Below are 13,066 nucleotides of genomic sequence, written 5' to 3' on the forward strand. Positions count from 1 at the left end.
CGCATGACGTCACGCCCAGTCTCAGATTCCGACCCGAATCCCTCTTATTTATTTTACTGTACAGGATTATAGAGGCAATCGCAGTGATCAGAGAAGGGCTCAGTCAGCCCATCAGGCAATTGTTTAAGCATGTATGGGTTAGAAAACGGGTATTTTTAACATGAAAAGTTGCGCAATGCACCTTTAAGTCTCGCAAAGGATTATCTTTCAGGTAACTAATATCAAACAGGACAGGTAGGGATGTATAAAAGAAACGAACATAGCTAACTTACATTTTCACAAGAAATGTTTCTTAGTTCACAATAAATGGTTCCACCAAATGAGAGTTGAATAAAGAAAGAATCATAAAATAGAGAAACTGAGGCGATTTATTTTTAGGTTTTGACCATATTTAAATTAAAACCAGACCAGTTTCCTACCGGATGGACAGTGAAGCATGTATAAAAACAAATAAAATCACTTTTCCCATGCTTAAAGAAAAAAAGGCCTCTAAAACTCAAATTTTACACCACATCTTAGTTCAGGTTCATGGGTAAATTCAGATGTTGTGGCTTGTATAATTTTCAGTCAAAACCACAGGCAGGCACACGCACACTCAAAAAGGAACAGTTGTAGTAATGCTTAAATCAGTTTGCATTGTGGGAATCATTAAAGCTTACATTAAACAAAGCTACTTAAAAATATATAAAAATAGTAATTCTAACTTCCACAAAGAACAGTTCAGAATGCGTTACATAAACTTAACAGAGACATTTGTTTCCTTCTGTTGTTCTATAACCCCTAAGGCATTTCTATTAGCAAACAAAAAGAAAGTGTTTGTTTCCATCTTTTGTGGTCAGTACAGAGCACCGCTGATCAGACTAAAGAATAATAATCATTTTAAAAAACAGATTTTCCAACTTTTTAACTGTTTAAAGTGTCGGTGAAAAGAACTTCAGGCCATTTCATTAATACAAATAATGCTAGAAAACGTAATCTTAGTAACCGAATGAAACTCACAAAGCATGTCAAAAACATGGGTTACACTTTATTTTAAGGTGTCATTGTTACAGTGTGATCATATATTAAGTACTGAATAATATTAAGCAATTACATGTACTTACTATAGGGTTAGGTTTTGGTTGAGGGTTAGTTGCATGTAATTATGACTAATTTACTGTTATTACTATGGTAAGTATATGTAACATATGTAGTAACAATGACACTGTAAAATAAAGTGTTACCAAAACATGTCTGGTTTGTATTTCACCCTAAATTCCAAAATAAACATATTTTTGCATAAAGAAGATCAAGCCCTTTAAGACAATTACATCCCCTGCATTCTAACATTATTTATAATTGATCACATTTCTCCCAAAATCTCATTACTGCAATAAAATCTCATTCTCCTTATTGAAATGAAAAACATTTCCCTATATTAAAATGACTGTAAATTGTTTCCAGAATCACATTCTTCACAGTAATAAGAACCTAATGAAAATAATGACAAGAATAATGTCAAGTACTCAGAAGTAAAACACCCATAAAAACGTATAATTATGACAGTCAGTGCAAAAAAAAAAATTTTTTTAAAGAATATTTGGTCCCTAAATAGTCTTAATTTTCTTTATGTTTCTTATGATTGATTGTGGGATGAAATATGACCCAGATTTGTTTTTGTGAGCACAAACATGCCATCGCCATCTAAGAAAGCACATTAAATGTGTAAAAAAGGTGGTAAACCTTGACTTTTAAGACACAGCTGACGAATGGAAACATGTTATTCGAAAGTATAACAATACAGTCACAGAGATGGACCCGTTTCTGCTACAGTACATCATGAATACTATCTCGTTCACTTACACACAAACACAAGTGTATGTTAAAGCCATTGTCTTATGAGTCACATTGTGAAGGGAAGATCCCTGGAGGAGTACTTTATCTGACGCGAACGCCACTGAACAGGCATACAACACGCATGTTTTACGTCCCTCATCTAGGCAGTAGCATTCGTTCTATTGCGCACTGCAAGTGCTCCCAGTTGCTCCAGCCATACACCAGTAGACAAACGCATACGAAAGTCCCGAACACATGTAGACGACTTCTCATTAGCGGAGCGGAAAACTTAGCAGCCGTGGAGACGCACACCAAGATCACAGTGACGATGGCCAGCATGATGTTAATGCATTTTCCCAGCAGCACTTTGGCGTCGGCACCTTCCAACTGCAAGACCTGCTGCTGCTGTTGCTGTAACTCCAGCTTACTCACTCGCGTCTGACAAACTTCTAAAGCATCCTGCAAAGAGGGAGAGACAGAGATGCAACAATTCCAGTTGTCAAATCTGAGCGTTCCAAGATTGCTGATATTTAATAAAACAGCAGCTGGAAAACTGGAGTGATTACAGAGCACTAAACCATAACCATAGTTCCAATGAAAGTTTGCGAACAAAAACACAAAGTCGTATGGTTTGAACGTTACTCTTGATTTGTGATTAGAAACAGATTCTTGTTTCTCATGCTAACATGCTGTACAATCTATACATTTCATTATCTATCTCACTATATATACACTGCCCAGCCAAAAAAAGTTGGTGTTGGATTTAGATTGGGAAATGCTTAAGAATCTATGATTGGATCGTTATTGCAGTGATTATTATGTTTCTAGCATGTTATATGTTTGGCAACAGTTCTTCTAACCCTAATTAATGGAGTGTGTAGCTTTTCAAGTAGGAAGACACATCATGGCCATATTCTAGGATGACAAAGCCAAGATGCATCAGGCTCAAATTGTGAAAGAATGGTTGGGAGGGAGCATGAAGAATCATTTTCACACATGAATTGGCACCTCTGAGTCCAGACCTTAAATGCATTGAAAGTCTTTGGGATGTCCTGGAAGAGACTTTACAGAGTGCTCGACTCTTGCATTGCCAATACAAGATCTTGACCAAAAATAACATCACAACATTTATCTCCATCAAGAGGTGCATACATTTTTGGTAAAGATCTTGTATTCCATCAATTAGGGTTAGAAGAACTGATGCAAACATATAACATGCTAGAAACATAGTAGCCATAATAATAATATTCACTGCAATAATGATCCAATCATTGACTCTAAAGCATTTACCAAGCAGTGTATGTATATGTAAATATATATATATATATATATAAAATTTGATCTTGAACCGAGTAATTAAGTGAAGTTATTACCCCACCACCTGCATGACTTTCTATATTGTTGGTTTGAACGACCGATATGCAACTACGCCACTACAGTTTCTATCTAGACTAGCTAGATAATTTCTCCAACGATGCATCACATACTACGGTAGTACTGTAGGTGGCAGCAAGTTATGTTGTTGTACGAAAAACGCAGCCCAGCTTGACATTGCCTCAATCAATGACGTGAGTTTGGGACGGGATTATCTGCATAGCCAATGGCAGATAAAGGGACTGTTTGAGAAACCTGTTTGTACAGGTTTGGTTTAGTACAACGAGAGGCACAGAAATAGCCTCTCACTTAAAAGTGATGTGCTTTACAGTAAAGCCCAATGTATACTGTGGTTTTTACACATATGCGAGGGTGACCACCAAGTTATTGCTCTGTTGAAGGAATGCAGATGTGATTTTGCGGGACAGTCCTGCATGTCCCGTAAAACATTATTGAAAATGCTGCTAACGTCTTGAGGGAGGGCAGAACAAAGCTCCCAATTTCTGGACTGGGTCACCCTAGAGAGGGTGTGTGTAATTTTATCATCAGCATAGTGAGCGTGCAGCCCTTTTTTTCTTCTTTTCTCACATATTGGTTGGTCCACAGTGTGGCAACACCGACAGAGATACCCGTAACTAGTTATAAATATTACAAAAACATCTTTATCTGTCATGACGTTTGGAGAGAAATAGCACAGACACTGGACAAAGATAAAACTTTCTAGGGCTCACGTGTCAGCTGCGCACACTATCGAATGAAGTATACTTTCTGCTTGCGTGCACTAAGCATTCACATCAAAACTGAAGTATCAGGGGTTAACGTTGGACCTGCAGTGTTTTTCAGTACAGCTACAGTTACTGTATGTGGAGTAATATTTTACTGTGGGTTGTTGTAGTTGTGGCTGGTTTGGACTAAAGCTCAAATTAACATGGAAAAGATCATTTCATTGCTTTATCACGTTGTGGCTGGATTGTACAATGCATAACACTAGGCTGATATTCCTTTTGAGTGCTGTGTACATAACTTAGTACACATAGTAGATGTGTCATTGCATGTGTGTGTCTGTATATACCTGTATATCTCTGGCTCGTTCATAGGCCTGATAGGCAATTTTTTCCTCAATGCTTGCTAGTTCCTGTTTGAGATTTGCAGTCTCATTCTGATGAAGCTCAGTGAGGTCATTCAGTTGATCTTCCAATCGCTCACACCTTATAGAGGAACAACATGAATATAAATTTTGAGATTTGTGAAATATTACATTTAACAGTACTTTTAAATGAGTGTTTTTAAAGAAGAACTTTAGGTGAGATGACGGTGAAGAGAAAAAAAAAAAAATTAATTAATGAGCATACTAAATATCCATTGTCGAACATTACCGATAAATTAAACTAGTATTATTTTTAATATCGCTAATATTTGCCACTAACCGATATGCTACAGATGTATTGTGTATCCCTATTAATACTATATTAACACATCACAGTTGTGTTTGCATGTTTGAGTATGAAAGACTATTAACCTGAACCGCTCCTCTTGTAGTGTTTGTGTAATATTCTCAAATTCACATTTAAACTGGGTCTTCAGAGTGTCAATGTCGTCTGCCAGTAGATTCTGAGCTTCCCTCAACTCCCTTATCTCCTCCCAGGCTTCCACCAGCCGGCTGCTGCTTTCCCCTTGGCCTCCTCCTCTCGCAGACCCGCTGTGCTGCCCTGTCGCGCCCGATCCAGTCACATGACCATTACTCTCAATCGACACCGATGTCCCTGTGGAGCACTCGTCATCGCTCGGGTACTTGGGTTTAGGGGTTAGCGTGGCGCTGCCGCTCAGAGTTCGGGCTCCCCCTTCCGCATGCAGCCCGCTTCCCGTCTCCATGGAGCTCTTTAGCTGTGCTATGTTGTCCGCGCTACCAAACTTGTTGCGGATGAGGTTTGCTATCTCTCGAGGCTTGCTGAAGAAGAACGGCGGCGACAGCGAAACTCCTGGGCCAACAGTTCTGACTTTGTCCAAATGCACGTGGCGCCCACTTCCCATGACCACGCTTTCCTTGAGGTTGTCTTTGGTCATCTCGTTTTCTTTGGAGTGTGTGGGCGTGTGCTTGGTCCCATTCGAGATGTCACACTCCTTCATCTTGCGTTGATACTGCTCCAGCTTCTTCTGCAGCTGAACAATATTGTGTGCCGTTTTCTGGTTCTTTTTCTCAAACACATGTTTGATGCGGCCGCTCTGCTGCTTGTCGGCGCTGTTAATGAGTTTGAGATACTCCGCCACGTTTTCATCCTGTAAGTTTTGCTCGATTCGCAGCTGCTCTTTCACTTTTAGCACTTTCTGCTGCAGGCTGTCCAGACCAGAGCGTGATCGTGGGGTGTCCCGTACCGCCAGATCAGAATCCAGGTCTAAACACGTCTCAGAACCACCTCTGCGCATGACCGTCGGCACGCTAAGTGTGTTCACGTCACAGCCTCTCTCCGCCTGAAAGGAAACAGAGAGAGAGAATAAAATTAATAACTTTAAAAAGGATACAATGAAAATTTGCTTATAAAAAGTGCTTGTATTCAGTTCCATATATTTCATATTAAACTTTTGGTTGTATAGAAGAAAAAGGTTTTTTTTTTGTTTTGTTTTTTTACTATTATAGTATTTATTCATATTTTGAATTAGCATTTGTTTTATTAATATTTATATATGTTTATTCATATTTTGAATTCGTTTTTTGTGTTTAGTTAACTTTTTTTTTTTAAATGGCCATTTGAATTTATTTATATAAAAAATTTCTCTTTCAGTTTTAATAATTGTAGTACTTCAACTTTTTCATCTAATATTTACGGAAGAGGATTAGGGCCAAGCAATAATAAAAAAATAAAACCATCTCGAGATTAAAGTCATTATAATGCGAGATTAAACTCGTTAAATTGCGAGAAAAAAAGTCGAAATACAATCTTGAGAATAAACTCATTAAAGATAGAGAATAAAGTCGTTGTGTTTCGAGAAAAAACTCGTTAAATTTCGAGAAAAAAAACTCGATATACAATCTTGAGAATAAACTCATTAAATATCGAGAATAAAGTCGTTGTGTTTCGAGAAAAAACTCGTTAAATTTTGAGAAAAAAAACTCGAAATACAATCTTGAGAATAAACTCATTAAATTTCGAGAATAAAGTCGTTGTGTTTCGAGAAAAAAAGTCGAAATGAAATGTAGTAGAGAATAACGCATTCGATCAGTGTTCATACTGATATCAACCTCATCGAGGTTTCGTGGTTTCCCAGGATACCATAAGACGCATTATTAATCGTTGTTGGTTGTGTACGCCTCCATCCACAGAATGTAACGACTGTAACCATCTATACAGGCATTAATGGCAATGCCGTACGGTTTTAATTTATCATAGCTGTCCATATGCCAGAGTGCATTTGGGCCAGCGCAAGTGTAGCCTACTCTCCTTCGTCGAAATTCCACACCTTGAGGATCAACAAGTTTAATAATGCGTCTTATGGTCTCCTGGGAAACCACGAAACCTCGATGAATTTCATGATTTTTTTCTTCTAAAAAGATAGCCGACCTAGACCTAAGAATGTTCTATTCTTTGTTACTGAGAGAAAGTCTAAAATATAGCTTGACTGTGATCCAACTCTGCCATCCTCTATCAGTAGGCTATGCAATGAACACTGATCGAATGCATTATTCTCTACATTTCATTTCGATTTTTCATTTCATTTTTTCTCGAAACACAACGACTTTATTTCTCGAAATTTAATGAGTTTATTCTCAATATTGTATTTCGACTTTTTTCTCGAAATATAACGAGTTTTTTCTCGAAACACAATGACTTTATTCGCAATATTTAATGAGTTTATTCTCAAGATTGTATTTCGACTTTTTTTCTCGAAATTTAACGAGTTTAATCTTGCATTATAATGACTTTAATCTCGAGATGGTTTTTTTATTTTTATTATTGCCTGTCCCTCATCCTCTTCCGCAAATATTTCAGCTTTATTTCAATGAACCAAAAATTATTTTTAATTGTTTTAGTTATTTTTTTATTAGCGTCATTACGTTTTTACATGCCTGCACCTTGTGTTTTCACTCGTATGAAACAGTTAAAAGTGCAAAAAAAAAAAAAAAAAAAGGATAAATATCTGCACATTTCAATTAATTAAAAGGTATGACATTGTTGATTATCTATTGGAGATGCCATATGTCTAAAGTAGTCAATTCGAAGAAAAAGCTTTAATAAATATTGTAGCCAGCCAATAGATGACAAAATAAATCCAGAAAAACATGGCCATGAAACTGCCTAAGGAACCAAAAGGATGCATCGTTTATTATAACAGGAAATAAGCCAAGGAGCCAATTTTTCTTTTCAGTCACAGTCCATCACTGCCCAGAACTGAAAACTGGAAAAGAACATAAGCAACATAACGATTCAAGATTTCTCAAAAATAACAACCTTGAATGAAGAAAATGGTTCTTCTTTTTTCTTTTTTTTTACCATAGTAAAGATTAGGTCAGCATTTTCAGCCTGAAATAAGCTGTGGACCAAATGGAGTGTAAAGAATCAGATTAAGCCAGAAAATAAAACTCTTGGAATGAGGAAATGAATGAAGCTCTTCATAAGGTCACTTTATGAACCTGTGCAATAGGCTGGCAATAATAAGCCATCCCTATAGTCCTGAAGGACATAAAATGCATTCAGGCAAACTAAAGGGGTAGTTCATCCATAAATTAAAATTCAATCATAATTTACAGGTCAATTCATCTCTAGTGGTCCAGTGGACCTGAGATTTCTTCATGCACACAGTTCTTACTTTGGTACCCACCACAAAAATAAAGAAAATAAAGACTGAGGTGTGAACCCTTCAAATTGACCCAAAATTTGCATTCACATTTACTGTCGTTCTGCGAATTTTCCCAAGTGAAATCCAGTCATTTCAAAAAGGAATCCACACAATTTGAAATTTATCATTAGGGTGAAAGATTTCCCCACACAGTTTCCACATAGGGTTCAAGTTGGTCACGCAAATTTGCTGTGTTGACCAAAAGAAAGATGCTTGGTTTGCTGTGCTTCACACTATTGACAATGGACCTGTTCACAAAATTTTGCTAATGTGACCACACCTCAAAAATGGAAATTTAATCAATTTTGATCACTACATTTGGACTTCAGTTTTTGTTCCATCCAAAACAGAGATATTGAGGTTCCCATAAACATCTGTAGAAGCAATAGCCTATTTGTAGACAGTTGCCATGGTTAAACCAAGTAAAAATCAAAAACTGCTGGTTTTGCAATGCCAATAAATAGACGTGAATCGTTCATAAAAGAAAAATATAACTAAAGTTATGGATCACTTGAAATGGACTGACCCTTATTCATCCACGTCAGACTCATACGATTCTTTTTCTTCCTTGCAACACAAAAGGAGATATTTACTATAGAAGAATGTCTTAGGTGCCGAAACTGATGCCGATTTAAACTGTCAAGCTGTTCCCAACAGACTAAAAAGGCACCATAAAAGTACCCAATACCACTGATTTCTTTTAAAGCGATTCAATAGCTTTAGAATTTAAAAGGTTATTCATTATTTTCAATTCTGAAAATATTCCCTTCTGCAGTATCTCCCTGGCAACTCTAATCAGTAGAAAAATAGTGCTTTCACTTATTTAAAGCATAAATTAGATTTGTAAGCTAAGGTAGAGATGAGTATTTTTAGCTAATATGAAAAATAATAAATGATAACAGCAGGTAGATTTTTTTATTTTTGTGTGAATTATCCTTTTAAATTTCCCTGAATCAATTTTCTCTTCTACAAAACTGTCGGGATTGATAGTTTTCATCAGGTCATTCCCAGCCAGCTACATTCAGCATCACAACACGTACAAACCCACTAACAAGAGACAGATGGAGGCTGCAATTTATGAAGTTATAAGCCATCAGTATGCTCTTTTCAGAGCAGAATACTTATTATCAGCTCTTATATGCGAATTATCCGTGTATGCTTATATAAAAATGTCAGATATTTACAATGACATCAAATTTGTCGGTTACCATGGCAGCTAGCCATCAAGCGGTAACAGGCCGACAGAGATCAGGGAAATGGGCTTTTATGACTCGACTGCAGTGGAAGAGAGTGAAGATAAGACAAGTAAATGCAGACCACAAGGAGCAAATACACCATCAACTGAAGCATTACTGGCACAGTTCATGAATCGGAATAGAGATTTTTCCATAAAATACATCCAATGAATCATAATTTGGGTTCAAGCATATGACAACGCTTAATGCTTTTATTTTAACAGACATTTTCACACTCAAAACTCATTTTGGCTAAAAGCTCTTTGGTTTAATCTGTGGTGATGGTGACGACAAAAGGCATTTTGCAAACTCATCAAGTGACATCAGTTCACTTAGTATCATTTCACCATTTCCTAACAATAAATATAGTACGGAGTTTCGGTATAGTTGACTGAAGCTGTGTTGCAATGTAACAATCACTAACAAAACACTAAATCTTAGGTTCATTGATAATTTTTTAAAGGTGCTGCCTGTAATTTTTTTTTTTTACTGCTCTGAAGCATAAAAATACCATAATACGTGTGCATCTGAAAAACTTCTGAATGTGTGATTCCGCCCACTGACAATTTACCCAATAGTGTTTCGATACCCCGGGTTGCCAGTTGGAGGAAAACACAGCATATTGCAGCCATGGAAGCCAGCAAACAAACTGAATCACATATCGTAGATTCTACCCAACCTTAAAAGCCTTGGTTTCCATTTAAAAAGCTCTAGAACCAGAGGCATATTAAAACGTGGGTAAATCAACTCATCAACTTGTTGCCTTTCATTGTCAGTTGCACTCGTTCCTGTTGCATGTCCTCAAACTGGCAACCAGCGTCGAGTCTGAGGAGGAGGGGGCAGGGGAAACAACTTTCTTCAATATTTTGAATTTGGACTACAGTACCCATTTCAACCACTAGTTGTCAATATTACACACTGCACCTTCAAGGCCTCAAACATTGAATTCTTGAATTCTCCGAATTTATGTCACCTTGGTAACTACAAGAAATCTCAAAATATAAATACTCAATACATTAACTCCAAGGTTAGCACAATAATGAATCTGTTAATAGCAAACAGCTGAATTGGCCTGTCTAATATATGGCTTTATCACTAGTGAAATGAACATGGCTTTTCTCGTTGAGTGGCGTTTAATGATTAATGCTTGTAAAAAGGCTCTATCATGTTTGCGTGTGTCATTGAAGCACCTCTGATCCTCTTCTGACTTTGAGCAGACTGTATCAGTGTCTTCGGGGCAGAAAAGGTCTCTGGAGAACTAGGTCAAACAGCTCAAACGTGTAACAAGCCGTCTGCTCATATAACCTTCCTTACTCTCTCTCCTTCCTGTGACATGCACACACCTGGCGTCTGACTTGCGATCTCTTCTTTTTGAGATATACCCAGTATCACTTAGTCAAATGACACGCATGCATAACTGAAACTAACAGAATCTCTATCTGCTCTTACAAAGCGAACCTGTAAGTTCACGATTTAAAAGTACTTCATGTTTCCTCTGCACAGCTAAAGCCTGACTCATTGTAGCGGCGGTGAAGTTTACACCGCCGCTACAAAATAAACAAGGAATGTGTGTACTGACTGAGATTGTATAATCCAACCCCGGATTATTTCGAGAGAGAGAGAGAGAGAGAGAGAGAGAGAGAGAGAGAGAGAGAGAGAGAGAGAGAGAGAGAGAGAGAGAGAGAGAGAGAGAGAGAGAGAGAGAGAGAGTGTTAAGATAAAAAGATTAGTTACCATGTGGCTCGTGGAAGTGACCTCACAGCAGGCCTATCATGAGAAGAGCTCTCAGCCTTCGAGTAGAGAACAATTCTGTACACAGAAGACTTATAAAAACCCTGTGTGTGTGTGTGTGTGACGCTTGTTCACATGCTTTACATAATGCTGAGGTCTACTGAAATAATACTGTTGAAATGAAACCATCTACATGAAATTGAAATCAAAACTTCTAATGGTATTTTGTCGCAAACAAGCGACCATGAAAAGCAGAATTTATTGTTTGCATTCAACTGAGAAGCGTTCGAGTGCCAGATGGAGAGAATGAGGAAATGAAAAAAGACCAGCAGACAAAAAAATGCCGAGATGGCAGTTTCTGACACAATGCTTACAACTTCATCCCAATGCAGCTGGATACACACTTGACGTATAACACACACAGCACAAACAGAGTGAGGGTGTTGATCTAAGATCAGTTTTCCCGCCCTCGTAGGAGAGGCAGTGTTTTCTAAACTCAAATCTAATGTGAAATCAAACAAACAAAGGCCTGGGCTCTGTCGGAATAAAACAGGTATTTCTATTGGCAATCCCCCAAGATAAATGATAAGACTGTTTTAACGTGCACACACAGACTGTGACTATGCATGCTTTTCCAGGTTTTCCTACATAAATCTGGTTTTGCAGCATCCTACATACTGAGGAGAAAAAATAAAAAATAAATACTGTTTGTAATATTTTAATGTTTCTTTAAAACAACTTATTTTAATTATAATAAAAACACCACAGTAAAAACAAAATACAAGTCATTTAAAAAAAAATTTAATCATAATAATATATATGTATGACATTTCATGTAGACATTCAGTCAGATGCTATTTTAATAACTGATCCCACTAGGAGAATGTGCCAATTGTTTAATCGTTTGCAATCAAAATGATAATTAAAAAAAAATTATAATTAGGAGGATACCACATTTACCATATTATGTATTATGTTATGACATAACATACCTAGGGAAAGGGATTGTATTCATATAGTAGCTAAGCACAAAAATGCATAACATAATTCCCACAAACAAAAATCCTGAAAAGATGTATTCACTCGCTCTCTTTCTGACTTCTTTTCTAAGTCCCCCTGAGTAGAAGATTGATTTTATCTTTAACTTCATTGGAACGAGGCACACACACCAGGCGTCTGACGAGAGAGAGAGAGCTGTGCAGCTGTTAGCGCGTGTGTGTTGGCTAAACTCTAATCCAGTCAAAAGAGCCCTGCTTTAGAGTTAATGTCATAAAACCAATAGCAAAACCACACAAACAAAAACAACTCAAATCCTTTTTCAAGCAACGTGCACCAAGCAAAAACCTGGTTTTATATGTGCTCGTATTGAGTGCTAGGAAAGTTCCCAATGTCTGTCTATGTGGCCAACTGCCTTTCTTGGTTTCTCTGCTTCTTGGCTTTTGTTCTCCAACTCTGGAATGTGCCACAGGAAACAGTTATGCTGTAATGAGGAAGCCACACACAAAAATACGCTTTCTAGAAGTTCACTCTATAGTGTAACAGGAACAAACATTACTAATGCAATACATGTCATACAGTTACAGTACAAATCCATCATTTTCATCTAGTCTGAATTCAGAACGGGCCTGAAGCTGATTCGCAGATTGACATTTTATGAACAATCACTAGTCTTTAACCCAAGTAGCCCAAATCAGCATAATGTTTGACTTTCTTCAATACATACTTATTGATATTTATATTCACACTACAACAAAAGCATCTTCTGGTGTATAGAAATTAAATGATCTACTTTCTCTATATTACCTCACCGCCACTGGGTGGGTCGAGTGTCTGAGGACTGAATAGGTGCTGTTGACATGTAAATGTGGGTGGTATGGTTAATGTATTTAACCTTTAAATGCTTGAATGTTTTGCCAAACATTATTACATATTCGGGTCTTTAGCGAGCCGGATCTATATCTAACACGGATGGATCTCTACCTGTCGTGATAATATAAAACTCTCCTGATATTAGAGTAACAATTTCAGAAGAATAAAATAAATGATATTTTGTTTTGGAGCTTGGAAAGCTTCAGTTT

The 13,066-nt window shown here is 37.2% G+C and overlaps 1 protein-coding gene across 1 annotated transcript in view; it reads right to left on the bottom strand.

Annotated features, from left to right (window-relative positions):
• Nucleotides 1-350: 350 nt before the first annotated feature.
• tmcc3 (transmembrane and coiled-coil domain family 3) overlaps nucleotides 351-13,066 on the bottom strand; it is a 17,051-nt gene continuing 4,335 nt past the window's right edge. Inside the window, exons 2-4 of the mRNA XM_084407516.1 lie at nucleotides 4,709-5,658; nucleotides 4,262-4,397; nucleotides 351-2,274 (exon numbers count right to left, since the gene is read on the bottom strand). Coding sequence (XP_084263642.1) covers nucleotides 1,972-2,274; nucleotides 4,262-4,397; nucleotides 4,709-5,658 — 1,389 coding nt within the window. The 3' untranslated portion in view covers nucleotides 351-1,971. The remainder of the gene's footprint in view (nucleotides 2,275-4,261; nucleotides 4,398-4,708; nucleotides 5,659-13,066) is intronic.

The sequence above is a fragment of the Rutilus rutilus genome, assembly GCF_951802725.1.
Source record: "Rutilus rutilus genome assembly, chromosome: 4".
Classification (NCBI taxonomy): domain Eukaryota; kingdom Metazoa; phylum Chordata; class Actinopteri; order Cypriniformes; family Leuciscidae; genus Rutilus; species Rutilus rutilus.